General features: G+C 42.1%; 1 protein-coding gene across 16 annotated transcripts in view; it reads left to right on the forward strand.

The window, feature by feature from the left end:
- Nucleotides 1-27,283, forward strand: part of PDE1C (phosphodiesterase 1C) — a 509,328-nt gene that overhangs the window by 199,714 nt on the left and 282,331 nt on the right. For 14 of the 16 annotated variants that reach the window (XR_009008777.1, XM_057549584.1, XM_057549586.1 and 11 more), the window contains one exon: nucleotides 14,062-14,088. The exons of the other annotated variants lie outside the window; for them this stretch is intronic. Coding sequence is in view for 13 of the 14 variants with exons in the window: in XM_057549584.1 (XP_057405567.1) it covers nucleotides 14,062-14,088 (27 nt within the window). In the remaining variant the exon portion in view is untranslated. The remainder of the gene's footprint in view (nucleotides 1-14,061; nucleotides 14,089-27,283) is intronic. 16 annotated transcript variants of the gene reach the window in all.

A 27,283-nucleotide genomic window follows, 5' to 3' on the forward strand; every position in this document is an offset into this window, starting at 1 on the left:
CTTCCGGCAGCTGCTGGGGCACCGGCACCTTTTGCCGCAGAGACAAGTCATACCTTCGCATCATTCTTCGACACCAGCCCAAGCTGGCCTTGAACCCTTTCTCCGGAATGTTCATCTCCTGGGCGATCTCCAGAGCTTTCAGCTGCATGGCCTCCCTGGTGATGGGGTCCCCTTTGGCCTGCATGTATCGAACGTACTCGGCCACGCGCTGGTCCACCAGGGCGAAGCGCCCGTTTTTGGGGCCCCGGAAGGCGCGCCGCATGGCGTGGGCGTTCTGCAGCTGCGGCTTCACTTTGCGCCAGTCGCGGACGTTTTTTTCCAGCACCCCGAACTGCTTGGCCGCCTGGCAGTTGTTGGTGCTCTCGGCGTACTCCACCACCATTAACTTGAACCCCGCGTCGTAACTGCGGCGCATGCCCCGGCTGAACTGAAACTTCCCGGCCAGGTCGTCTGCCGAGAGGTCATAGCCGGGGAAGCCCATGGCCATGTAGAAGGGGTACCCCTCGCCCCACTCGGGCAGCTCTGTGATGTCCCGAGGCAGACGGAGGCCATAGCTGTCCAGGTGCTGAGGCTGGGGAAACTGGGAGGCCGTGTTCACCGGGCCCACCCAGTCTGGGGGCTTCACGTCAGATTCTTCATTTTCTGCAAAGGTTCCTCCCTGGAACTGCCATTCGTCAGAATTCTGAGACTCCTCCTCCCTTTCCAACCGAGTGATCATGTCAGGCTTAGGGAATGGGAATTCCAGGGACAGGACAGTTTCATAATTCATCCTCATGACCTCCCGGTAGAGGGCCTTTTGTTGCTCCGTCAAAACTTCCCACTCCTCATCGGAAAAATATATGGCCACCTCATCGAATAGGGCTGGCACCCATCCGCCCTCTGAGCAGATTCGGACTTTCTGCATATCTGTGGGGCCATCCTCCAGTTCCCGGCTCTGAATCTCTTCTTCTTCTTCCTCTTCTTTCAGGGTCATATTGAGAGGGTAGGCTGTGGACTCCATCTCGCCGGGCCGAGAGCCGGGGCGTGGGCCGGGGCCGCGGTGGAGACGCCGAGGGCTCCGGCCGGGCTGTCACAGCGCCATCCTTCCCGTCTCTCCGGCTTCCCGTGCGCGCGGCCCCTCGGGAGCCAGGGAATCTTTTTTTGAATGCATGTAATTTTAAGGAGTTTACACTTTGTCCCTTAAGTTCTAAGGAATTGTTAAAAGACTTTAAGCTAGAGAGTAACACAATGAGATTTGAATTTTAGGATGGCTATTCTGGAGGAAGTATGGAGGACAGATTGGAGATGAGACTTGAGGCCTGGAGATCAGTTGGAGAAGATTCTTCAGTTATGGTAGTGCCACTAAGGAGGAAAAAATAAGGGGCACATTTGACATTAGAATGGAGCAGAGAGAAAGAGAGGAGAAGTTGTCTTCCAAGCTTGTTTTGTCTCAGATGTATTAGTGAGTTTGGTGCCATTTGCCTTGTTCGAGACCACGGAGAGAAGTGCAGGCTTGGATACAGCAGAATGATAAATTTGGGTTTAGATGTGCTGAACTGGAGCAGCCTCTGGAAGGTTCAAGTAGCTGGTGGTGATAGCAGCCTGGAACTATGGAGAGACCTTTGGCCTAGAGCCTCGGGTCTGAGAGTCATGGTTCTGAGTTAAAGCCTTGTGAACAGATGACCCAGGGAAGAGGGGCTTCACCTGAATCTCACTAATAAAGCAATTCCAAAAGAATAAGTTTTTTAAATTGATGCTTATTTCCCCCAGATTACATATTTTAGGGTGTTAATTGGGCCTTCCACTCTCCCATTTAATTGCAAATGTCAGATGGTTCAGCATAATTTTATTGGGCTCTTATTATATACCGGATATTAGGAGCTTCAGAAGAGAAATGAAAATATCAGAAGAAAAACCCTGCTTTCAGGAAACTTAGAGTCTAGTTAGGGAGACAAGATAATTCTTTATAGAAGTGAAAAGTTATAAAACAACAATAAAATTATGGGCAATAATTAATTGCTAGGCAAACGACATTGACACCATGTCCTAGGATTTAGAGAAGGAAGATGTTTGTGTTTGAGGGATTGTTTTTGAGTCTTTCTTTTCCTAATAAAGGCCAGTTAAGTCTCCCTGAATTATGTTCTTAATGTATATTGAAGGGGAGAAAGAGGTGAATATCAAAAAGGGTTAAGTAGATTCTTACATTTAGAATGAAATTTTCTTTACTTGAATACTAATGTCGTATACTAGTACATCATCACTTGCTTATCAGAAGTTGGTTGTGCTAGCTTATTAGCTAATTACAACTCAGTATTTAGCAGCTGTTTATTATTTTGGCTAAGTTTTACAGCCTCTGTCTGTTGGGAAGCAGCCCTAAGCAAAGAGATTTCTTCATTTCTAGTTTCATTTTCCATCTTTAATTTTCTTTGGTTCATAGAAAACTACTTTCCTTGGTTCCAGTTTCCCCATATGGAGGGAAAGTGTTCACATGACCCACTTCATAGCTTTTTGAGAGATGACAAGAAAAATAATGATTAAATGTGAGACACATAATGTAGTCTGTAACAGCTTTGAGAATGACCATCACAATTTCCCATTAGTTATACAAATGAATTCTACAACAAATAAAATACTCTATTTCTGGAGAACGTATACTGAATCCATGCAAAGTGCTATATTCTTCAGGTTTATTGGAATGTACTCTTTATTTAAAGACCTTTTGACAGCTCTTATTAAATAAAATAAACGAATATAAGAAAAATCTAGATGTTCCTAGGTTGTGAAATTATGAAAAATCTTAAGAGAATAATTCAGTCAAGAAGACATCATTCATAACTGTAGGTAATGAGTTTTATTTATAAATTTGAATGAATACACACTCATCTATATGCAGGAATCTCATCTATCACTCATTCACTCAGCAAACATTTCTCTAGCACTTACCATGTGGCAGGCACTATGCTAGGCACCAGGGATACAGTGGGAAACAAGACAAGTGTCCCCTCCTTTAGGGAGCATTCAGTCTACAGGTAGAGGCAAATATTAAACATCTAATTCGCCAAATAGATATTTACTGTGATGAGTGCCGCAAAGAAGTACAGGGTGCTGTGGAAACATGTAAGAGGGGGCCCACACCAGGTCTAAGAATCAGGGACGCCTTCTCTGAAGAAGTGAGATTTAAGCTGAGATATGAAGAATAAGTAGGTGTTAGTTAAGAGTTGAGGAAGAGTCTCCTAAGGTATCCAAGGCCTGGGAAAATAGCACGTGCAAAGAGCCAAAGGGACATGACACCTCCGAGAAGACAAAAGAAGGCCAAGTGGCTGCAGCAAAAACAGTGTGGAGACAGGAGGCTCAAGGCACAGCTGGAGAGAGGGGCAGATCTTGCCTTTTCTTTTAGACCAGGGAGCCTTAGCAATGGGAAACCATTGTAGGTCTGTGGGGATGGATTTGAGAGATTTTTAGGAGATAGACTCAACAGGATTTGGACTTGGCATGTAAGGGAGAATGTGGAATTTAGAATAACTCCCAGGTTTTTAGCTTGAATCCACAGGTACTATTTACTTAGATCAGGATCACTGAGGGGGGATCAAGTTTGCAAGTTTGGTTGTGTGTGGCAGCAGAATGAATGCGGAGTAGAAATCATGAGCTCAGTTTTGGACATGTTGAATATGAGGGGCCTATAATATGTCCCTGAGGAGACATGAACAGTTGGATAAGAGGGCCTGGAGATTTAAGGAAAGGTCTGTGTTGGAGATATAAGGTACAGCCCAACAAAGTAAGAAGAAAAAATTATATATATATATAAAATAATGATATAATACATATTGTACATAATATATATAATGTGTGTATATACGTATATGTGAATATGTGTATTCATGTATGTGTCTGAATGATGCTAAATTAATATTCCTATAAATTTTACAAGTAGAGAGAACATAGTTTAGTGTGACCTCTCTAAATAGTCTGACAGAAGTTGCCAGAAGACTATGAGTTTACATATATTTTCTCATTGGCATTTACTTGTTCAACATTTGGGAAAGACCAGCTAGTAGTCAATCTACGTGGCTTTGCTTGGAACCCTTGTACTGACTGCTTGGTGTCATGTCCACCACAACATGGGTTTGGAGCCAAGACAGAAACCTGAGGGCTAGGCAGGGTCATTTCCAGTATTCCAGAGGCAGAAAGAGACCATGACCCAAGAAGCTAAATGGAATGAGGCCCTCATCACGGACCTTGTGGGGACTGTGAGGCATGAGCCAGGCAGTGGGGCTCGGAGCTTGGAGCCCAGCCCCCTGCAGAAGGGTCTGGTGGAGCTTGGCTGGGTGGGGGCTCCCTAGACCCTGCAGGAGGCTGTCCTGTCGTCTAGGCTTGTCCAGGGGGGGCCGCCTCGCGCTGCTGCTCCCAGGGGGTCCTACGTGCGCACACCGGGCCTCCGTCTCTTGGCGCATCCACAGTTCTGCCATGGTGCTCCGCCTCCACATCAGCTCTGCCGCATTCATGGCCTCTTCCCCGGAAGCTCTTTAAGACCTTTCAAAAATGGACCTTCCTCCCTTCTTTTCCACTCCCTTCCAAAAACCTATTGCAGGGACCCAGTATTCAATATTCTGCCAAAATACAGCTTTCCTTTCCCTTAAGGCCAGTAGAAGAGTGAGAAGCAACGTGAGGATGCATTTTGACTGAAAGTCACTATTAGACATCCAAAGAGCATTAAATTCTGTTAATCCAGATTCCAAACAACCAAAATTCTTAAATAAGCAAGACTTTTCCTACACTCTAGAGACACTGAGTAAATCTGGTAGTGAAAGATTAGTCTTTGAAAGCTACTTCCAGGTGTGTTTTTAGGAGTAGTTCAAATTCAGATTAATATCCCACCCCTTTTTTTCCTCTACCTCTCTGAGTCTTGTCTGAGGATGACTCTAAGGGGTCTTACAATACCTTTAAATTAACCCCCCCGCAAAGTATTTTATATTTAGTATACTCCTCTAGGTTGTTACTTGGAACCCTGTCTGCTAACTATGAGAAACTATAAACACTTTCATGAACAGGGTCCTGTGTAGCTCATTTGTGAAATATAAGGATGAATTATTGTAAATCAGGCTTCATAAATGTTTAGAACCGCCATTCTGTCTATAAAACTACTAACTGAAATTAGTCATGGTTAAAAAAAATGAAAGAATTCTTCCAATCACCCATTTCTGGGAGTCTTGGATACTTTCAATGAGCATAACTGTAGCTGAGGAGAATCTGGTTCGAATGCTCAACTGATTCAGTTGACAGTGGCGCTCAAAATGGTCCCTAAGAGTGCATCTGCTAGCTGAGTGGGTTGCTTTTTTTTTTCTTTTTTCTGTATTTTGGGGATCGGCCTTACTTTTGCCATATTTAAATTGTTGAAATTTACAGAGCCTATGTCCAGAGAAGAGCCTTCTATAGATGATTCTACTGTGAGAGAAGATTTTAGAGGAAATAGGAAGGACATCTGCTTTCAAGGAGCTGTTGTATTGACTTACATTCGCCTGGAATTGTAAATGGCCAATAGCTGCTTTCTGCTGGGAGTAGGTTTTGATAACAAGTTGGGAGGAAGGGTGGAGGAGAGGAGGAAGGAGGTACTACTTGGGGAGATAGGAAAGGCTTAAAAACATTAGACTGGTCACTGAAGTTAAACTTGGCAGAAGATACAGTTTTTGTTCTGGCTAAATCTACATGGGGATAACAGAGTAGAGAATTCAAGCATCTCTCTGGATAATTCAATTAAAAAACCTACCCCTCCCCTAATTACAGGGAAATATCTGTGAAGAGGGAGGTTTTGTCTCAGTCCTTTGGATTTATCTCCACTCTGGCAGTGTTGTCACAGATATTAAGAAATATTTTTGTTTTCAGCCTTTCTCATTGATGTTTATAGAAACAGAAGACAGGCTCCCAGGAAGGAGGTCACAAAGATCTCTTCCATTCCCACCCACACAGTTTTATTGTACTTGTAACGCTGCAAGTGGTTGTAAATATGTGAATGGAGGGATAGGTCATTTATGCAAAAAAGTACTACTTGGACTTCTACAAGCATGACATTTACTTTCTGTTTTCTTTAACAACCTTTCCATATTTTTTCATTGGCGCCACTGATTAGCTCACTTCCCAGCTTTAAGCAGTAGATTTTAAGCTAGAGGGAAATGGTCCTTGGTTTGCTCAAAAATAATGCTCTTCAGAGGAAGATTTCAGCTTTCTTTGGGGAGGGGTCCTATTTTGGGGCCTTTTAGACAGTAATCTGAGTGCTGGAATTTTTAACCCAGGCCCAGGAGAGAAACAAGCATGAACAGGAGATTTGGATTCTTGTGTCTGGCCAGCTGTCTGCAGCTAGACGAGGGGTCTGGGGAGGGGGAGCAATGAAGACACAGCCCTGTGGGAATGTGGGCGCATCCGGCGTGGGGTGGATTGACTGTGAGTTGGTGCCGGTCCAGGTGGGGCTTCCTGTGGGGTTGTTTAGTTTGAACTAAACCTTCTCCTCAAGGATTTCTCCTGTTTCCACTGCCCAGCTGGCATTAGACAGAAACACATTTGCTTCCAGAAGTGAGTTAAACATTGATCATCTTATTTACAGCTGTGTTTCGGATTAGCATTCTCTCATTTTTCTGATTTACCATGCTCAACCCCAAACCACACTCTCGAAGGCTTCCTTCATTTGAATTTGATCTCATCACTTTGGGTTAAACATATTGGAATTTTGTACTTTGGGAGTTGCTGTCCCCAAACATGATCTTCCTTTTCTAAGAGCCCTAAATGAAAGGGTGTGAATCTGTAGGACAATTTTCCCCAATAGACAACCTGGCAGAAAAATTCTCTAGAAAATTTAAGCAAAACCAACTCCCTCCTAATTATTGGGTTATTCCAAGTGAAAGTGAGTTTATATTATTTCATTATTTTTTATTTTTTGTCCTGCCTTGGATCTTTGGCTAACCAGGAAAATAGAATTGTTGCCCACATGGATTTTCATTCTGTAGCTCATCAGTTAAGAAATATTTGAGCTAGTAAGAGAAGAAAGTTTCTCATTTTCTCTAATATCTTTCTTCTCCCCGCCCCTTCCCCAAATAGTCTCCTGGAAGGTGCCAGGAAACTGCAATTTATATGTATTTTCTCATTGGCATTTACTTGTTAAAAATATGGGAAAGGCCATAAAGCAATCAGTATATATAGCTTTGCAAATCTAGGTTTTAACATGGGTATCATGGAAATGAAATCACTGGGAGAAATGAGAAGAAATGTACAAGGACCTTCCATTCTCAGCAACATCTAAAGTAGTTCATACAAATGATTTAAGACAGATTCGGTGGAAGTTTCTAGCGATATCCAGTTTTGTTCAGTCGGCACCCCATATGCCAGTAAAAAACAAAACCAGAGGATCAGAGGATCATTCAGATCCTCGATCATTTCACGGATATTTGTGGCATTTTATCTCAGTCCACTTTCCCACGAGTGAGCCGCATGTGACCTGAACTCGTGAGAACATGTACTTAACTCCCTGAGTTTTGCTGTGCGCTTTTTTCTCTGAGCCTGTCCCCCAATCTCCTCTCCCTTGAGGGAACTTGAGGCCTGAGAACCAGGCTATCTGTGCATTTCCAAAGCTATCTGTGCATCGGCAGCAGTAGTGACCTCAGTAAGGAAGGATGGAGACGAGATCTGATGGGATCTGGAGCAGAGTGAGTCATTATTGCCCAGAAACCCTGGAGAACATTGCAGACAGAACTGGACTTCTCACTGTGTGTGTGGAGTTGTTGCATATTCAACTTCCCAGATCAGAAAATCTTCTTGTGCTCAACTGGGAGGTATCTTGCTGTCAACTTAGAGACCAAGCACAAGTTTTGGTTTTTCTAAGCCAGCTTGTTTGAATATTAAGCCTATTTATAAACCTCATTATTGCAGCAACCATATGGCTCTTAAAGATACTCACTTTAAAAAAGTGAAAGGCTGCCAGGTGCTTCATGATATAACCTCAACACTTAATTGACTCTCACTCACCCAGGCTATCAGGAATGATTCCCTAGTCATCTGTTTGACTTTGGAGTCTGTGAAACTTACATGTGATTGTGGGTATGCCCAGTATTTTGCAAACTGCTAGCCATCAAAAAGCAAACAAAGCTCTTTAAAAGCATCCTGCGTCTGCCACACTGTTGTCTCTTTTTTGCTATTTCCTTGCTGTCTCTACTCTGCCCTTAGGCAGGTCCAGGTGTACTGTGGCCGGAATCACTCCTTATGCTTGCTTAGTTTCATCCCTTCTCTCCCTAACTGGGGCCAAGAGAGGTAAAATGAAGTGCAGGGTCTTGAAGTTCAAGGTCTAGATGACACAGCCATGGACAGCTTTGGGGAACCGTTTTAAATATTGGAGGTCAATGCTCTTTGCTCTTTGATGATACTCCCGTCTCAGTAGCCACTTGTCAGAATGTGATCAGCTGGACGTAAATGGACTGAAGCCTTTCAGGGGAGATTTTTCCAGCTTATCACTTCCCCTGTTCTGTACACATGCATGCACACATAACACATACACACTATTTGATACTTCTTGGGCAATCCACGATTTCATAGAAACATTCCAGAGTTAAACAGACATTGATTTTCAGTGAAGACCAGGAGTCTTTTAATTTGCCTAACAGGTAAGTGGATGTGGTCAATCAGTAATTCTAGTTATAGCATGATATCTCTGTGCTGAGTTATAACTTCTAGAGGATGCTTAGGGATTCTGTGTAAGCAACTCACTGGGCTTCAGTTTTTAGGGAATTATCGATAAAAAGGTTTTTTCTTAAAAGATAATGTTAGATATTTCTAAGGATTATCATGGTGTCCAATTCCTAAATATCTAATTTTACTTTCTTTTTTTCCTGCTTTCTGAGCAACGACCCAGCTTTTGACATTAGAGGAAAGTGTGTGGGTCTGCTAGGCTAACAGGGACCACTGCTGGGTGGGTGTCAGAGTGTATACAGCCTGCAGCTCCCTTGGGCATGGGGGGAGTGAGGAGAGCTGGGCAGAGTTTCAGTTCCTCCTCTGCTTAGTAGGACTGAGATTAGCACCTGCTTTCTTTGTGGCTCAAGTGTTCTAAGATGAGGAGAACTGGGAGTATTCAATTTTTCTACTTTAGAAAACAGTCTTAAACTTCTTTTTAAAACTTTTTTAATCAATGAAAGGCTTTTTTTTTTTCAAACAAAATTTGGAAACCTATGGAATTATAATACCATTATTACTTATGCAGTACTATTGTTATAAATATAGTAGCTGACTCATTCTTGAACATTTACTGGATGCCCAACACTGTGCTAAAACTTTACATTCATTATTACATTCAACTCTCACATCAACCTGTAAAGTGCGTATTACTGTTACCCAGATTTTACAGATAAGGAAACTGGTGGTTGGGAAAGTGATGTAAGTTGCCAAAGGTCACATAGCTTATTGGACACAGTAAGTTGAAGAAGGGATTTAGCTTAAGTAAGTGATCCTAAGCACTATACTGTAATGCCTCTCTTTAAAAAACAAATGAATAGACAAACAAACAGTGCCATGTATGTATGTATGTGTGTGTGTGTGTGTGTGTGTGAGTGAGTGAAGGGTAGAGGGCATTCCGGGGAACAGGGTTTGCAAAGTGCTCTAGGCCTTCATCCATGCGGTTTCCTCAGCCTGGCCTCGTGAAGATGGCCTGCCTTCTGCTTCAGTGTGCAGGTGTGCTCTCTCCATCTCCCACACTGCCGAGATACCAGAGCACAGCAGCTGCTGGTCGTTCTCTGTGGTCTGAATTAGCTCAGTCTAGCTACATGAATCTTGAGACTTGTGATGTATTGTTATAAGTTTCAAAAAATTATAAATTTAAAGTAAGTTTGAGAAACCAAAACAGAACATTTAAATACATTCCCTTTGTCTTTAAGGTTATGAATCAGGGGCAAATTCTGTTGAAGTTCTTAAAAACAAAAGGCCAAGAATAAACTAGGTTCTTTTCCAGCTCATTTCCTGCATTTGGATGGAAAGAGCCCAGTATGTTCTGTGGTTGGTTTTGTTTGTTTTTGTCGAGGGTCTAAATTTCCTCCAGGCATCCTTTGACTTCTTTGACTAATTTCCTCAATTTTCTTTGAGGGCTTCAGAGTTTGCTTTCTGTCTCAACCAGTTCAAGGTTCTGTGTCCTTAGTCAAGTTACTTAACCTCTCTGAGCCTCATTGCCATCAAGTATAAAGTGAGGTAAACCTCCTAGGGTCTGTAGGAGGTCAAAGTGAGTTAATTTATGTAACACACATGGAACAGAGGAGATGCTCAACAACTGTGACCCTCTTCCCCAGCTTGCCCCCGCCAGCCTTCTCTCATTGCATTCCTCCTGTGTGTAGAAAACCATGACTGTGGTAGATGGCCTCACTGCTTGTAGTAACTCATCACTAAACAGAAAAAAAATGAGTAGAAAGAAAGCATTTTGATGAGTGTCTTGATAAATTCACTCATTCACGCAACAGCAGTATATTGAACAGCTGTCATTTGTCAAGCACCATGTTAGGCAAGGGAGAAACACTAGCAGATAGTGGACAAGCCATCGATCTTGCCATCAGCGTAACAGATGAGCTCTGGCCACCATGGAACACACAAAAGGGATGATCCAGTTTGGGAGGCCCTAGAAGGTTTTTGGGAGAAAGTGATGACTCAGCTGAAAGCTGAAAGCTGAAGGATGAGTAGGACTCAAGCCTCACCATCTCGCCCAGTCAAGATGATCTGTGAGTAGGATCTTGAGTAGAGTAATTTCCATGGATCTGTATTTTCTCTTGTGCTTTAAGTGCTGACCTTCCAGCTCCAGTGTAAGATGACACTGTTTAGGTTGGGTCTCTTTGGACATGGGGACTGTCTGTCTAAATGGGACAAGATGGGAAGGGAGAGCTTCAGAATCTGTGAAGTCAGGAATGCATCTGTGAAGGTGGGGAGTGAATGTTGGGAAGGTGAGTTGGACTGAAAATCAGATTTTTTGGTCTCTCTTTTTTGGGTCTACCAAATGCACAACCCATGTTTTGATATGTGTGGGTGGCAGCTACAAATGATGTATTTATTTTGCCAGCAGACATTTGTTGTGTACCAACCATGTGCCAGTCGATGTGCATGCCCTTGGGATAGATACAGAGACCCATATGACAGGACCCCTGAGCTCAAGAAACTCAAAACAAGGGGAAAGGGTCCTAAACCTTTTAGAATTCCCCTTACATGGCATGCATGGTACCTGGCAAATTCAGTGCATTATGTTCTCTGAGATCATTCCTCCCATTTTATAGATGTGGAAGCTAAAGCTTGCTTTAGTGTAGAGCTTGTGTGAGTCTCGCAGCTAGAGAGGGAGAAGTTGGATTTTGAACCAGGTTTATCACATTCCAGAACCCTATTGTCTTTCCACAAGGCAATGCAACAGGTGACCCCTTCTCTCAGGTGTCATCTTTTAAAAAAAAGTATACATTTTATTACTTTTCTTGATTAGCTCAGTACTTTTTAGCCTTAGAACCTGCTATCTGCCTCTGAATCTGGCTGGGCTGGGCTGGTTTGAGGTCATTAGGCACGCCCTTCTTACCTGCTTGCCCCAGGTACTTACATATTTCTCCTTGTTGAACTCCTGCCCATCAATCAAAGCTACCTCTTTCACAAAGCTTCCTGAGCCACCCCTTGTCTTGGTTGTTATAATAGAACACTTTTGGTAACATGTATTAATTTCCTTTTTTAGGATTCAGATTCTTTCAGAGAGTGGATCTTAGTAGAGTTATTATGAGGATTAGTGATGTATGTTAAGTGCTTGTTACTAGTAGGTGCTGAAATTGGAAGCTATTCTTATTTTTGTTCATTTTGATGCACTCAGCGTTCCCAGCAGTGCCTTTGTATGATCTTGGCAAATGTTGGGAGAATTCTGTGGAAGCCAATAGCAAAGGGTGTCTTCTTCTGGCCTCTGAAGGTACACTCTGTTGACAGAACTAGTTGAGTTTCTGGGTAGGAACCAGGGGCATCCATGTGCCCCGACTGCCCCCTTACCTTTGGTCCTTGCACACTCTCACTGGGTTATTTTCCAGTCTTGCCAGAGACTCCTGAGCCTGGTTCATTAGACAGCAGTTCTAACGAGGGCCAAGGGCGTGGGTCACACCCACAGCTCACTGTGCTCTGTGCCTGTGGATGAAAACTCTGCCTTTGCTACTGCCTACAGCGTGTGAGCTATCACTGCTGGGGTGGGGGGGGTGGTCCAGGATGGTCAGTGCACACCCGTCACAGCTTTTGGAGGGAGTGCAAAACACTGTTTTAAGCAGTGGGATACAGTGGGGCGGCATACAAAGAATCTGCCTTCGGGGAGCTGACATTCAGGTGGGTTATCTCATTTATTTCTCACCACAAGGTCTTGAGAGAGGTGCTCTGATTATTCCCACTTTACAGATAAAGAAAGTGAGGCTCAGAGGGGTTGAATATCTGGTCCAACACTGTAGAGCTGAGTGCCACAGCCAAGATCGGAACACAGGTAGTTTGCTCTCAAGCCCAAGCCCTAACCCATCTGTTAGTTGACCTTCCTCCCTACATATATGATATAATTCAAACATGTAAATATCTCTGTATATTCTTCCTATAGATGTATATATCTGTATATGTGACTGTATATGAATATTTTACAAATTTTTATAATTATTCTAATTATAATCATAATGCTCATTTAAAATAGAAAATATAGAAAATTCATACAAGTAAAAATAAAAGTAATGATTCATTAACCTGCTACCCTGGGCTCATGATTATCACTCTGGAGTTTTTCCTTATAGATAAATAGGTATCAGTACCTATCAGGTCAGGATCACATTGTGGGTTCGGTGCTGCATGCTGCTTACTTCACTTAACATGTCACACTGCCATGTATGTTTTCATTTAAACAGAGATGTCACAGGTCATAGGGATTCTGAATTTGAAACATCTGTGCCTTTTTTTTTAAAGCATGTGTGACATGTAGCTCTATTAGCAAATCAGTGGCTTGGCTTCCTGGTGCAGTGACTGTAATGGGAATGTCGTTGTGGAACCAAGGACAGCTGCATTGCCCTTCCTGGAGATGCTACCGGGAGATGCGTTTTCCTCTCCCAGCACTTCCTTTCCTTTAATCCCCTCCATTAAAGAGTCTTTTAAAACTCTTCTGAGGGTCTTCAGAGCCTACAAAAGCTGACACAAATATGAAAAACATTGAGATACACTGGAAAATAAACTTTTATGGCCATTTCCTCCTCGAATGCCACTGTGACCCAGGTGAGATAGCCCCGGCAGATGTGACCTCCATTTGATAGATTAAGAAGCCCTGCACTCAATAGATTTGTCCAAGGCTAAGTGAGGACTGTAAATAGCAGAGGTGGAGTAGAACTCCAGCTGCTTGTGCTTCCTGGGGACGTGTTCTTCCAGGGGCCTGAGCCCACAGCTTAGCCAGTAGCAAGTTCCTGATTCTGCTCTCACTATTTTTGCTTCTAGACTTTCTCATTGTCCCTTTTCTCACGTCTTCCTTCTCTGAAGACCTTATGTCTGGTCTTACGGTTTAGTTGCATGATTACACATTTACATTTTAAAAGGCAGGTCTTTAAAGGGACTTCAGTGCTAGCTGATGGGGATAATAGTAACAGTAATGACAGTACAAATAGCTAAGAGTTGTGGACCATTTAATATGTGCCAGATACAAGACACGCTTCACAGCCTCTGCCCACTTACTCCACAACAACTCCATGAACCTGGTGAATGAAGGGCTGATACATGAACCTGGATCTTGCCGTCTTTAAGGTCTGATCTCAACCCAGATGCTACAGTGCTCTCAGAGGGGAAAGAGCAGAATATCGGGGGCAGAGCCATTGAGCTCTTGGGATGCTGTGTGTAGCTGATAAGACTATGATTCTCTGCATCCAACCACAATGTAACACAATAATCCAAAACTTTTAAGTGGGCTTTGAGACCCACAAGCCTCACAGAGAGAACTTTCTACAAAGTGTTCACCTCTGCATCCATCCCCGCTGAAGCTATCTTTTTCTAACCTACCACCTGCCGCAAACTCTTTTCTGATGTGTGTTTATGCTTCTTTTCCCACAGGAGGAAATATAAGAAAACGTCCCAGAGGTAAGAGCGTCCCTCTGAGAAAGGGGAACTGGTTGGTTGACTCCTTTGTGTCACAACTCTTCGCAAGTCTGGCTCATGGTGGATGTTCATTGTAATAAACAGTCTCTCAGATCCTTCTCAGCGAGTTGCCTGCTTTATCTTCGAGTCGCTACTGTTTCTGTAATTAAAAATTGATTGCAGGCATTTAGTGTGGCACAGTAAGTGTACACCTTCGCATGAGAGTGGATCCAGTGGCTTAAAAAGCTTGTTACTGCTGAGTTATCTAGTGATTTTATTAAAACCTTGACCAGAGTGGGGCTGGGCTGAGGGCATGTGTGAAGGATTATAGGTGGAGCAGAAAAGGTTTGCAAATGCATGTTTAGTGTTTGGATTCTCCTTTGCCTGATTTGCTGACAAAATGCTGTTGAGCTCAAAACATAGATACAAATTCCTTTAAGGACAGTCTTTTGATTTAACCATGGAAAGGGTAATTTAAAGTAGAATATCATCTGTCTTCACCCGCCATTACTCTGTTTTATTGAGAAGAGTTTGGAAAGCACATTCCAAAGAAATAGAGTTGCTTAGACCTTCTGTTCGCCAAGCAGCAGAAGACTACAGCTCAGTCTAAAAGGCTAGTGTCTGCTTTTCATTGATTGACTTTGGTATTATGGCTTTAAACAGATTATATGAGATCAAAAATTGCTGTTGCAATGAAAATCTTCCAATAGGTTTCAACAATGGTACTTTCAGTGACGACTTTAATCTGACCTTTTCTAGTGGGTCTCATCTCATAGTAGAGGCTCCTATGTCCTATGGTTTCCAAATAAAGTCAGTAATCCAAAGTAGTGGTGTCATCATTTGATGTGCATTGTGGAGGTGCACAAATCATTGAGAGAAAATGAACTAAAACTTTAAAAGCTTCCTAGAGGTTGCTATACTTTTCTAAATATAGCGAGCTTATACAGATGGCCGAATAATTCTGTCTTGTTCAGGTTCATCAGGCTCATGGTAGTAACTGCATGTGAACCACTGAGCAGGGCGTAAATTAATCACTCAGATTAGAGGGTATAGTAGTCTTTAGTAGTAAAAGGTAATTTATCATTTTCACATGTAGTTAACTTGGGGTATGAGATGTTTCAAAGTTGCCTCAATTTTAAGGGGAGATAAATAGACAGGTAAGAGGGAGTTTCTCAAGAGAACTGCTCAAACCTGTCAGGTTTCAAATTACTGTGTCAATTTTTTGGGAAAGCATAGTTTTGCATATCTGATGTGAAAGCTGTTGCATTTTTATGTCGATGTAAAAAAAAACTGGTTTGTATCAGCTTTATTGAAGTCTTATAAAGTGCAAATTAATAGAGGCTTGGTGTGAGCTCTTCTGCTTTTAATCACATGCATATTCTCATGTGAAATATATCCATGTCTACTAATCTGTCATTGAGTAACAAACCATCCCCACACTTATGGCTTAGAACAAGGGTTTTACTTTGCTCATGATTTTATAGGTCAGGAATTCAGGAAGGACTTGTCTGGGTGGTTTGGATCTGACCCACCTGGTGTCAGCTGGGACTGATGTGGATGGAGGATCCACTTCCAAGATTGATTCTTCACTCGCGTGTGGGGAGCTTTGGTGCTCCTTCTTTCTTTCTCTCTCTCCACATGGCTTTCATCCTCCAGAATGTCTCCAGGAGTTTGGGCTTCTACTGCATGGTGGTCTCAGGGGTGTTGCACTCTTAGCTGGCTTCCTAGGCCACGTGTTCCAAGAGAAAAGGAGTGGAAGGTGCTAGTCTCCCTGAAACTGGCTTAATGTCACTTCTTCTGTATCTTATTGGTCAAGCTATTGCAGAATCCACCCAGAGTCAAGAGAAGGGGATATAGATTACATCTCTTGATGGAAGGGTGTTAAAGAATTTGAGGCCCTTTTCATGTATCAAACCTTCAACCTTTATCAGAATGATCTTGCTTGAGACCTTTTCCAGGGATCTGTAAATTTGGAGTATGTGGATACCTCATTTGATGAATGGTAGACACTTTAAAATATATCTTGATACCCCATCAGATGCTGGTCTCTTTGAATATATGCTTGTCTATTGGATGATTCATTTGGACTGGGAATAGCTGTGATTCCTTTTTCATGTTAGGGGCAGGTGTACTAGTGTGGACTCAGCTGGTTAGTTGAATTCTAAGTGCAGTTATTTGGCTTCAGTCAATAATTAGTCAGGTAAAGTTGGTGGCTTCATGTAGGAAAACTAAATGACACAAATGCTACATTAAAAAGCTTTAGATCTTGTAGGTTTGCTTTGGACATTAGGGGAAAAACAGCCCAGGATACAAAAATAATCTACCTTTGTTTAAACTTTTCTTGCTAAGTTTCATTTCGTTTTACTCATGTATTTATTTACCTTCTACAGCCATGTTAAAGAAAAAAAAATTGACTAGCTTTCAAAGTCATCATTATCCCACTACAACTCAACTGAGGTAGATATATTTCTTTAAATATTTCATAAAGTACTAGGCAGATTTTAGTAACCCACAAGAATATTTTTTAACATCTTTATTGGAGTATAATTGCTTTATAATGGTGTGTTAGTTTCTGCTTTATAACAAAGTGAATCAGCTATACATATACATATATCCCCATATCTCTTCCCTCTTGCGTCTCCCTCCCTCCCAACCTCCCTATCCCACCCCTCTAGGTGGTCACAAAGCACCGAGCTGATCTCCCTCTGCTATGTGGCTGCTTCCCACTAGCTATCTATTTTACATTTGGTAGTGTATATATGTCCATGCCACTCTCTCACTTCGTCCCAGCTTACCCTTCCCCCTCCCCGTGTCCTCAAGTCCATTCTCTAGTAGGTCTGTGTCTTTATTCCCGTCCACAAGAATATTTTGATGATAGTGATTCTACTAAGTCTCACTTTTAGTGTTAAGGGAAATGTACTCATGTCTTTCAAGATCAGAATTTCAACCGAAAGAGTGATAAGTACTCTTTACTGGGTTAGCAAGGGCACCTGTAGGTAGGAGGTAAGCTTCTCCCTGCACAACTTTATTAGATTGGGCTTTAAATAAACACAATTAAGGGGAACCATCCTTTTGCTTTCTGAATGGGGCTTGTCCACGAAGGCCAATCATTTCAAGAGATTTGCTGAAGTGGTGAAATGGTAATTTGACAGCTAGAGTGGATTACACCGGAAACCTGCTTCCCCATAAAATTCTCATCAGGTTGTTTTCAATACAGCTGCAGCTTCAAGTTATCAGGTCTGGCTCTGAGAAGTTTGTATCTTTGAGAAAGCATGCCAGACCATGTACCAAATAATCACAAATACCTATAAATAATCTACTATTCCGGGGCTGCCCCTGAAGAAAAGAATTTCTATGAGGGATGATGTTATAAGCTGAGTCTATATTAGAAGAGCTTCCAACACACACACATGCACACACACTCACTCCCTGTTTCAACGTGCTAGGGAATCTGTGAATGGTCAGCACAATTAGAGGCAGAGATACAAATAAAGACATATCCACAAACCTGAGGGACCTCCACAGACAATTGTTCTGTTTTCATATGTGCGGGCGGTGGAAATACTTTGGTCAGGATGGCCAGGGGTTGGAGTTTTAAGGTCACCAGATAGCAAAATTCTCAGTGGCATGAAGGTTTTTGTTGATTTGTTTGTTACTAACCCTAGCTCTGTTAAGATCATTTAAGTAGAAGTTCTGGTTCTGACTCTATCTGATTTACTCATTTTATAAATCTAGACATGTCTGTGAACAGTTAACTTTAGCCAAAGTTGTCTCTCTTTTTGTTGATAATCATATTAGATTGATAGTCACATGCATAGCACTTTACAAAAATCTCCCATTTTAACAAAAGTTTACTGAATACTTACTGTTGCCATACACTGAAATAAATACCGGAAATAAAAAGATACATAAAAAATAGCCTCTGTGAGGAGGTACACAGGCTTGTAGGTGTGACTGTGAAAAAATTATAATAAAATTTGGTAAGTACTATAATAGATGTAAATACTGAATGTCATTGGGAACAATTAGATCTTTGGGGAGGATTCTTACATTATCGTATGGTCTTCTTTCACTAGATCACAAAAGAGAGCTGACAGTATTTTTTATTATTCATGGTGCTTGAACGTATGGGCGTATTAAAGTCTAATGGGATAGTTGAGAATTTTTTTTCTTCATGTTTTCAGTTATTTTAAACATGTATTTTTTTTTTAAGTTATACAATTTTTATTTATTTATTTATTTATTTATTTATTTATGGCTGTGTTGGGTCTTCGTTTCTGTGCGAGGGCTTTCTCTAGTTGCGGCAAGTGGGGGCCAGTCTTCATCGCGGTGCGTGGGCCTTTCATTATTGCAGCCTCTCTTGTTGCGGAGCACAGGCTCCAGACGCGCAGGCTCAGTAATTGTGGCTCACGGGCCTAGTTGCTCCGCGGCACGTGGGATCTTCCCAGACCAGGGCTCGAACCCGTGTCCCCTGCATTGGCAGGCAGATTCTCAACCACTGCGCCACCAGGGAAGCCCCTAAACATGTATGTTTTGCTGATTCTTTAGGCTTTTTCTCAAAGGGGCAGATGGCTCAAAAATATTCTGGACATTAGGAGGAAGACAGCCCAGGATACAAACGTGTGGAAATAATCGATAAAGTGCGTCTTGCACATGTAGATAACAGAATGGCCTCTATCTGTTGCAAGGCATAACAAGGAGTTATTTTTTTCCCTCAAGTGTCTAATGCCTTCTTTTACTTGGATTTTTATGTGGCTCAGTAATCACATTTGATAAGCCCAATAATTGATTAAATCCAGCAAATGATTCGTTTAGTCAAGTCTGCCCATGTCATCCTTCATGAATCAGCATACTTAATGAGTCATCAGCAGAACCTCCACCTTTGCTGTTAATAATAGATTGTCGTGTGTGGGCGGGGATGGGTAGGAAGGTGAGTGGATATCACCCTTTGGCAAGACTGCCTTCCAAGCACTCATATTCTTGTGTTAGCGAGTGCATCTTTTGGTGAACTGTGTCCCGTTTCATTCCGGACATATTAAGACTCATTGGTGAATCCTGAAGCTCTTTTGGCGTCACTGACATAGACTCAGTGGATGTCGTCCCCTAACTTTGTGGTAAAAAAAGACAGCCAAGTAACTTGTGGGGGAAGTTAAAGGGGTGATAGGGTATATCAACGCACATATTTGTGCATGCTTATGGATAACCAATCTTGCACACTACTACTTACTCAGTAGTATTGACATTTAGAGCCCAAGTATTAGTGGTGAAATCAGGGGCAAGAGGATCTTCTAAGAAATAAAATCCTTTAAAAAATATTTTCCTATATGTATTGGCGATGACTAAAATTCCCAAAGTAGTAGGAATGTGTGCATCAGCTATGAGAATACGTCCAGTTTACATTCCAAGTTTGCCAGCTGAGTCAGGGTGACTTTACAATGAATGGTGGCAGACAGAGTGCCAGAGAAAGGAGCAAAGTGGTCTGGTTAGGGCACAAATCACAGATGGACACTGAGAATTAGCCACAAAGGATAATGCCCAAGGCAGTTAACATGGGAAATGGCCTACAAGTACTGTGATTTCAGGTGAAACAGCCAGGGGAGAAAGGAGGGTGATGGAGGGTCCACATAGATAGTTTGGTCAGATTTCAGAGTATCAGGCAACTGCCACTCATCATCCCTTACTCACTCATTCGCCTTCTTCATAGACCAGCAGGAGTCTGGGGAGCACAGGTGCAGGCATCTAGACTCAGGGTCTGTGTAGCAGGAGTTGGGAACGAGGTATGGTGAGAGGGTGCTCAGGTGGAGTGAGTAGCTCAGGCACTGAGTCCGGGTAGTATATTTAGACACTAGTAACAGGAATGACCTTGGCATTGAGCTGTCATTTTCTGAATCAAGAGGATCGTCTAGGCACAATTCAGTCTTCTTTTCTTTTCCATCTTCAGGTCTGATAATTACTACCATTCTCCCACTCACCCAGCATCAACACTTTTGAGTCCTTTTATATGAGCTTCTGTTGTGTGTGTTTCTTCAACTTTGCCTTTTTGTTCTCCCCTTTCACCTGTGATACATGGGTCTCTTAACAGGTTGTGGGCTTTTCCTCCTCACTATTTTCATTCTCATCATCTTGGTCCAGTCTCATTATCCATCTCTTAGAGTCTTTTTTTTTTTTTTAAAGGATTTTCTTATTTATTTATTTATTTATTTATTTATTTATTTATTTATTTATTTATTTATTTATTTTTGGCTGTGTTGGGTCTTCGGTTCGTGCGAGGGCTTTCTCCAGTTGCGGCAAGCGGGGGCCACTCTTCATCGCGGTGCGGGGACCGCTCTTCATCGCGGTGCGCGGGCCTTTCTCTATCGCGGCCCCTCCCGTCGCGGGGCACAGGCTCCAGACGCGCAGGCTCAGCAATTGTGGCTCACGGGCCCAGCTGCTCCGTGGCATGTGGGATCTTCCCAGACCAGGGCTCGAACCCGTGTCCCCTGCATTAGCAGGCAGATTCTCAACCACTGCGCCACCAGGGAAGCCCCATCTCTTAGAGTCTTGAATAGCCTCCTAACCACTCTTGTTATTCTGGTTTCTTCATCTCCATTCTGCTTACCCATGTCTGATTCCTTTTCCCACAGTGTCTCTGATGGTGTCACATCTGTTTAGAAAAAAGCAACAGTAACTCAACAGCAGCAAACCTTTACTGGCTTCCTTTCAGCTAGTAAAGACTATCTTCTGTCTGGGATTTTAAGGGTTTCTTCATCTACCTCCATCTCAATTTTCCTGTTTGTCTCTGTTATTCTCTCTCATTCACCCTGAGTTCCAGTCAAGCTCAACTCCTTGCTGACCGTCATATTTGCCTTGTGTTTTCTATCATCCCTTCTTCATTAACAATCTTTCCTTACATTTAGGTCTTTAATCCATTTTGAGTTTATTTTTGTGTATGGTGTTAGGAAGTGTTCTAATTTCATTCTTTTACATGTAGCTGTCCAGTCTTCCCAGCACCACTTATTGAAGAGGCTGTCTTTTATTTTTTTTATTTAATTTAATTTTATTTTAATATAGCAGGTTCTTATTAGTTATCTATTTTATACATATTAGTGTATATATGTCAATCCCAATCTCCCAGTTCATCCCACCCCCACCCCCCACCCCCCGCTTTCCCCCCTTGGTGTCCATACGTTTGTTCTCTACATCTGTGTCTCTATTTCTGCCTTGCAAACTGGTTCATCTGTACCATTTTTCTACATTCCACATATATGCGTTAGCATACAATATTTGTTTTTCTTTTTCTGACTTACTTCACTCTGTATGACAGTCTCTATGTCCATCCACGTCTCTACAAATGACCCGATTTCGTTCCTTTTTATGGCTGAGTAATATTCCATTGTATATATGTACCACATCTTCTTTATCCATTCATCTGTCAATGGGCATTTAGGTTGCTTCCATGTCCTGGCGATTGTAAATAGTGCTGCAGTGAACATTGGGGTGCATGTGTCTTTTTGAATTATGGTTTTCTCTGGGTATATGCCCAGGAGTGGGATTGCTGGGTCATATGGTAGTTCTAATTTTAGTTTTTTAAGGAACCTCCATACTGTTCTCCATAGTGGCTGTATCAATTTACATTCCCACCAACAGTGCAGGAGGGTTCCCTTTTCTCCACACCCTCTCCAGTATTTGTTGTTTGTAGATTTTCTGATGATGGCCATTCTGACCGGTGTGAGGTGATACCTCATTGTTGTTTTTTTTTTCCAAACATCTTTATTGGAGTATAATTGCTTTACAATGTTATGTTAGTTTCTGCTATATAACAAAGTGAATCAGTTGTATGTATACATATAACCCCATATCCCCTCCCCTAAGAGTATATGTTTAGAAAACCAGAATTCCAAAGAAAAGTCACGTGCACCCAAGTGTGCCCGGCAGCACCATTTACAATACCCAAGATGTGGAGAGATACAAAATGTCCATGGATAGACAAACAGATAAAAAAGAAGTGATATATGTACACAATAGTATATGACTCCACTGTGTAAAAGAATGAAATAATGTCATTTACAGGAATATAAATAAACATAGAGGTAATCATACTAAGTAAAGTAAGTCAGAATCAGAAAGACAAGTATTATATGATATCACTTATAGGTGGAATAAAAAAATACACACCACTGAAATCATTGAGAAAACATAAACAGACTCAGGGACGTAAAAAACAAACATATGGCTTTCCTGGCGGCGGGGACGGAGGTGGGCCTGGCGGGTCCGGGCGGCCTCCGGGCTGGAGCCCGGGTCCCCGCCCGCCCCAGCGCCCGCCCCAGAGCCCGCCGCCGGCTAAGCTCCGCGCCCCGCGCCTCCGTCCTGGGTCCCGGTGGCCGGAGGTGCGCCCGGGTCCGCGGGACAGGCGGGCTCAGAGGTCGCTTGTGTTGGGGAAGGGTGCGGCGAGGTTCCGGCGCCTCCGCGGAGCATCGCGGGTCGGGGGCTGGGGGCGCCGCGGCTTGCTGTGCTCTCCACCCTTTCCCGGCTCTGAAGCCGCGGCTGTTGGCCTGTGAACCATGTACAAGAATTAGTTGGGTGCATGTCATTCTTCTTGGCATCATTGTGATTTTTTTTTTGAGTAAGGACTATGCTCCCCCAAAGCATGATGCCTTGGACATAATTAGTGTTTATTACTGTGGATTGAATTTATGAGTGTATCAGATTGGGATCCTTCATGTATTTCTACCATAGGTCAAAACTAAAGCCAGAATTACCAGGTGGAACTGCGGGTAAATAAGCTCAGATTGATAAATGATTCATACTTGCAGATCACCACGTACTCCCACATTCAGGCTCTATTTGGCCCTCACACTGGCCAGGGTGGGGACCTATGAGGTCAGCAAGCCAGATGGCATGCATGGACAGGAATCAAAAAATATGCAGTTGCTTGGATCATCGACTCTGCTTTTCTGTTTAAGTTCTTTCAATATGGGTCTCTAGCTTTGGGTGGAAACTCTGAGAGTATTTTTGCTCTACATCAGTACTTCAATCTCTACCTCTCCTCCATTCAAACCATTAGTCCTGGAGATGTTTAGTGCAGTGTCAATGTATTTGTTTGTGGTGCATTATTCTGAATATTTGATAGCTGTGTGGTGTACATCATTTGACTGTTCTGTGGTGTTTTGAGAATCATTTTCTTAGATTGCCTAATAAGACCTAAGTGCTTCTTTAAGACTTCAGCAGCACTCATGCTGGGCATATCACTGTGCTTCAGAAGTTAAGCCCAGACTTTCAGTTGCCCAAGTAGGCAAGTCTATAAATCCCTCCTAATCCCAGTAACCTTCAATACTAAAGAGGCAGAATTAACTTGATCAATTCAGTCATTGGTGAGAGCTTCCAAATTGGGGCCAAGTCCAGTGCCCAACAGCAGCTTAAGAGGCAGCTTTTGGAGTATCGGGAGACACTGGGTCCAGTAGTGTAGATCAGAGTTTCTTAACCTTGGTACTATTGGTGTTTTCATTGTAGGGACTGTCCTGTGTATTGTAGGGTGTTTTGTAACATCCCTGGCCTCTACTCACTAGATTCCAATAGCAAACCCCCTATACCTAGTTGTGACAACCAGAAATGTCCCTTGGGGGGCAAAGTCATCTCTGGTTGAAAACCACTGGTATAGATGAAAGATTAAGAATCAGATTTGTATTCTGTCACTAGTTTAGCTTTGCAGTTTACTCCTCTCTGATCTCAGTGTCCTCATCTATAAAGGGATGAGGTTGAACACAAGAACTTCTATGGTTCCTTTTGGCTCGAGAATGATACTCTCTGATTCTAATTACTAAGGTTTTCTACAAGAAAACCCAGACCACCAAACAACATTTCCAGTGATGACAAGCACTCTATGACCTATAACTGAATCACTAGGGAGGAATAACATTGCTGATTAGCATGGAGGTCATTGGGCAGGTAACACGGTCTGGCCTCATAGTGATGGTCCTTTGGCCACCAGCCAGATTACCCATGATTTAGATACTTCTAATTTCACCTAAATAGTGTGAACTAATCATGAGAAGGACATTAAAAGGACAAATGCCAAAACATAAACTGTGGCAAAAACAGAGATCTGTCTAAAAGGCATTTTATTGATTAAATTTACTGTGTGTCTACCATGTGGCAGGGCTTCACATGCATTATCTTATTTAATCTTCACAGTGATCCTTTTACAGATGAAGAACCCAGGGAAAATAAGTAACTTGACTGATGTCACAAAGCAGAGAAATGGTTGGGCTAGGGTTTAAAGGCAGGTATTTGAGATGCTAAAAATGTCTTGTTATTTTTCCATTCCGGTGGTTTTATAATTTTTTACAGCTGTGGAACCTCCCCGCCCCCAAATGAAGCAGCTTAAAGCTGAATAAAATCAAAAGGTCAGAAAAATATGCCTTTTGGAGTTCATTTCCCTACTCTGCCAATTTTTATTTTCTCATCAAGACATTTTACATTTGAAATTTTTCATATTTGGCCTCAACCCACAAGTTGAAGTTCTCAGGAAAATTCAGTGAAGACTTAAAAAAAAAAAACCAACAAGCAATAGTGATATTTAAATAATGTGATTGAAAGGGGAAAAATCCTTCACCTCTACCACCAGGTTTTTTTTCAAAATCGTCTGTTTTAGTACTTAACTGCTTAAAGTGCTTTGTAGCAATGTGATCAGTCATACATGAATGCATAACTCTTTATGCATAAAAAGTAAACAACAAAATAGAATCAGATAAAGGAAAATTTGTCCTGTATTTTTCTACCCTCTGATTTAATATGACAATGCCTTTTCAAAATTCATGAGATCACTGCTTGAATTTTTTCCCTTTGTCTCTGCACAAGTAGAATGACGCTCTGCACTGTATTGTTTATTCCCATAACTTTGAGGAGAGGGGACCTGCATGAAAATTTCTAAGCAAGCTGGAGGGAGTAGACTAAGCCGAGAATGTGCTTCGGAAGAGGCATGTCTGTAGTCTTTGCTCATCCATGAAAGAAGGGCAGAAAGTTGGGTCAAGAGCAGGAGTTGGGAGTCACCCATTTCTAGATTGAAATATGAGTACTTACCAGAACCTTCGTTTCCTGTAGGTCAGATGGAAATAATGATACTTCCTAGGGTTCTTGGGAGCCCAGAATGATATAGTACATGTGAAGCACATAGGAAGGCTTTGGTACTTGGAAAGTGCTTAGTCACTGAAGGCTCGGGGGATCCCTCAGAGAGAAACCAGCATTCAGTGGCCACTGTGCAAATGGCTTGCACTTTGAGACAGAGCAGGGTCAAGTAAGGGAACTGGTAGGAAGCAGATGGCCCTGCTCTGTAGGGGCAGGGATTGTGTCTTATTTACTGAAGAATGGAATCAGCCTTAACCAAGTGATTGGTGACCATCTTTTGGAAAGAAGGTTGGAGTAGGTGGGGTAGGGGAGCCCTATGCAAGGTCAGCAGCCACTGGGACATGGGCCTTAATTAGGAAAAAAAACTTGGGAGGGCCCAGTTGGGTGTAGTCATGGAAAATCTTTCCACAGGAAGACACTCATAGTTCATCTTCATATTTAGTTTTCTATTTTGAGGGAAAATCTGTGTCCTTTAAACCATCACAGAGTGAATAGCACTGTGTTTTATTGGTTGATGGCATGCCTTCTAGACTCAGCATGCCTGGCTTCTAGTCCCTGCTCTACTATTTCCTAAGTATGTGACCTTTAGTAAATTCCTTAATTTCTCTAAGCCAGTGGTTCTCAAGTGGAGGCGATTTTTCCCCCAGGGGACATTTGGCAGTGTTGAAGACATTTTTGGTTGTCACATCTGGGAGTGGGATATACTACTGGCATCTGGTAGATAGAGGCCCAGGATGCTGCTAAACATCCTACAATACACAGAACATCCCCCCCCATAACAAAGAATTATCTGGTCCAAAATGTCAACAGTGCCAAGGTTGAGAAACCTTGCTCTAAGCCTTACTTTCTTCATCTGTACAGAGGGAATAATAATAGTACTTACCTCATAGGGCTGTTGTAAAGGTTAAATGAGATAAAGATTAAACACATTCAGTGCACTTTCTGGCTTTTAATAAGTGTAAAGAGTATTTTTGCCATTATTATTAACATTACTATTTTGACCTATGATTCATTGTTTATGTAGCAGATTTATGAATTCTGTTTCATAGTTTATGGAGCTGACATGTAAAACTTTACAGGTGTTTAGATGCATTTAAATTTTATAAGGAAAAAATTTTGAAGTACTTTAGATCATGCATTAAAAGAGATTTTGAAGTTGTCTTGAAGGGATAATATTGTTTGGCTTCTGTATACTCTGTGCTGAAACAAATCAGAAATCATAAGTTCTACATGCTGTTATAGTCAGTTAGACCTAAAAAGCATAAAATCACAGATCTTAAAAGAAATAATTTGATATTATTGCATATTGTTACATAGACAATAAAACAGAACAAATTTACTGAGAAATCAAGTCCCATCTCTTACATGCGGGGGTAGAGAAAGTTAATTATCATAGTAATTGGAGTGAAAGCTGGTAACTACAAAGTGAGCCTCAATATAAATTGGGATGGATTCCTACTTAGTACACCAGACAACAAAAATTAATATTCATACAAGTCCAGAGCCAGTGCAACACCTCTGAAAGCTTGGCTCTATCCGGAGTCACAGGGCAAGCTCCTCTCTGCTGTGAGTTTGTGAATTGCAGTGCTCAGCTGCTAGGGGATAGGGTTGCCCTGGTTGTCTTGTCGCCCTCTGATATAAATACAAATGGTTGACTTTTTAATAATCAGTTTCTTAATCTTTAAGGTATGTTTTATCATTTACATCATAATCAAGAGTTTCCTAGATTTAGCACAACAATTAAATAGCTTAAGAAAAGAATGTGATGTGTGCAATGTGTACTGTGAGGTGTGTAATCACCTGCTGGTACTCCAAGTCCATCATTCCAAATAACGTTGTCATGATTTTGTGGTAAGTTTACTAATTCTAGTGTACTGTGTTGTTAGTAAGAGTAATATATTTGCTAGCTACCACTGCTCACTCATGACCCATTATTAAGAAAGATCGAAAATTAACCCTTTTGGTAGTGTAAACAGTGCCTGTTTGATGGGTAAACAGAAGCCTCATTCATTAGAGGTCATAGTGCTCCCCCTTGGGAATGAAGGTACTTTATAATAACAATACCAGTGATGGTGATGCTGGTGGTGATGGTGAT

The sequence above is a fragment of the Balaenoptera acutorostrata genome, chromosome 7 (assembly GCF_949987535.1).
Source record: "Balaenoptera acutorostrata chromosome 7, mBalAcu1.1, whole genome shotgun sequence".
Lineage (NCBI taxonomy): Eukaryota > Metazoa > Chordata > Mammalia > Artiodactyla > Balaenopteridae > Balaenoptera > Balaenoptera acutorostrata.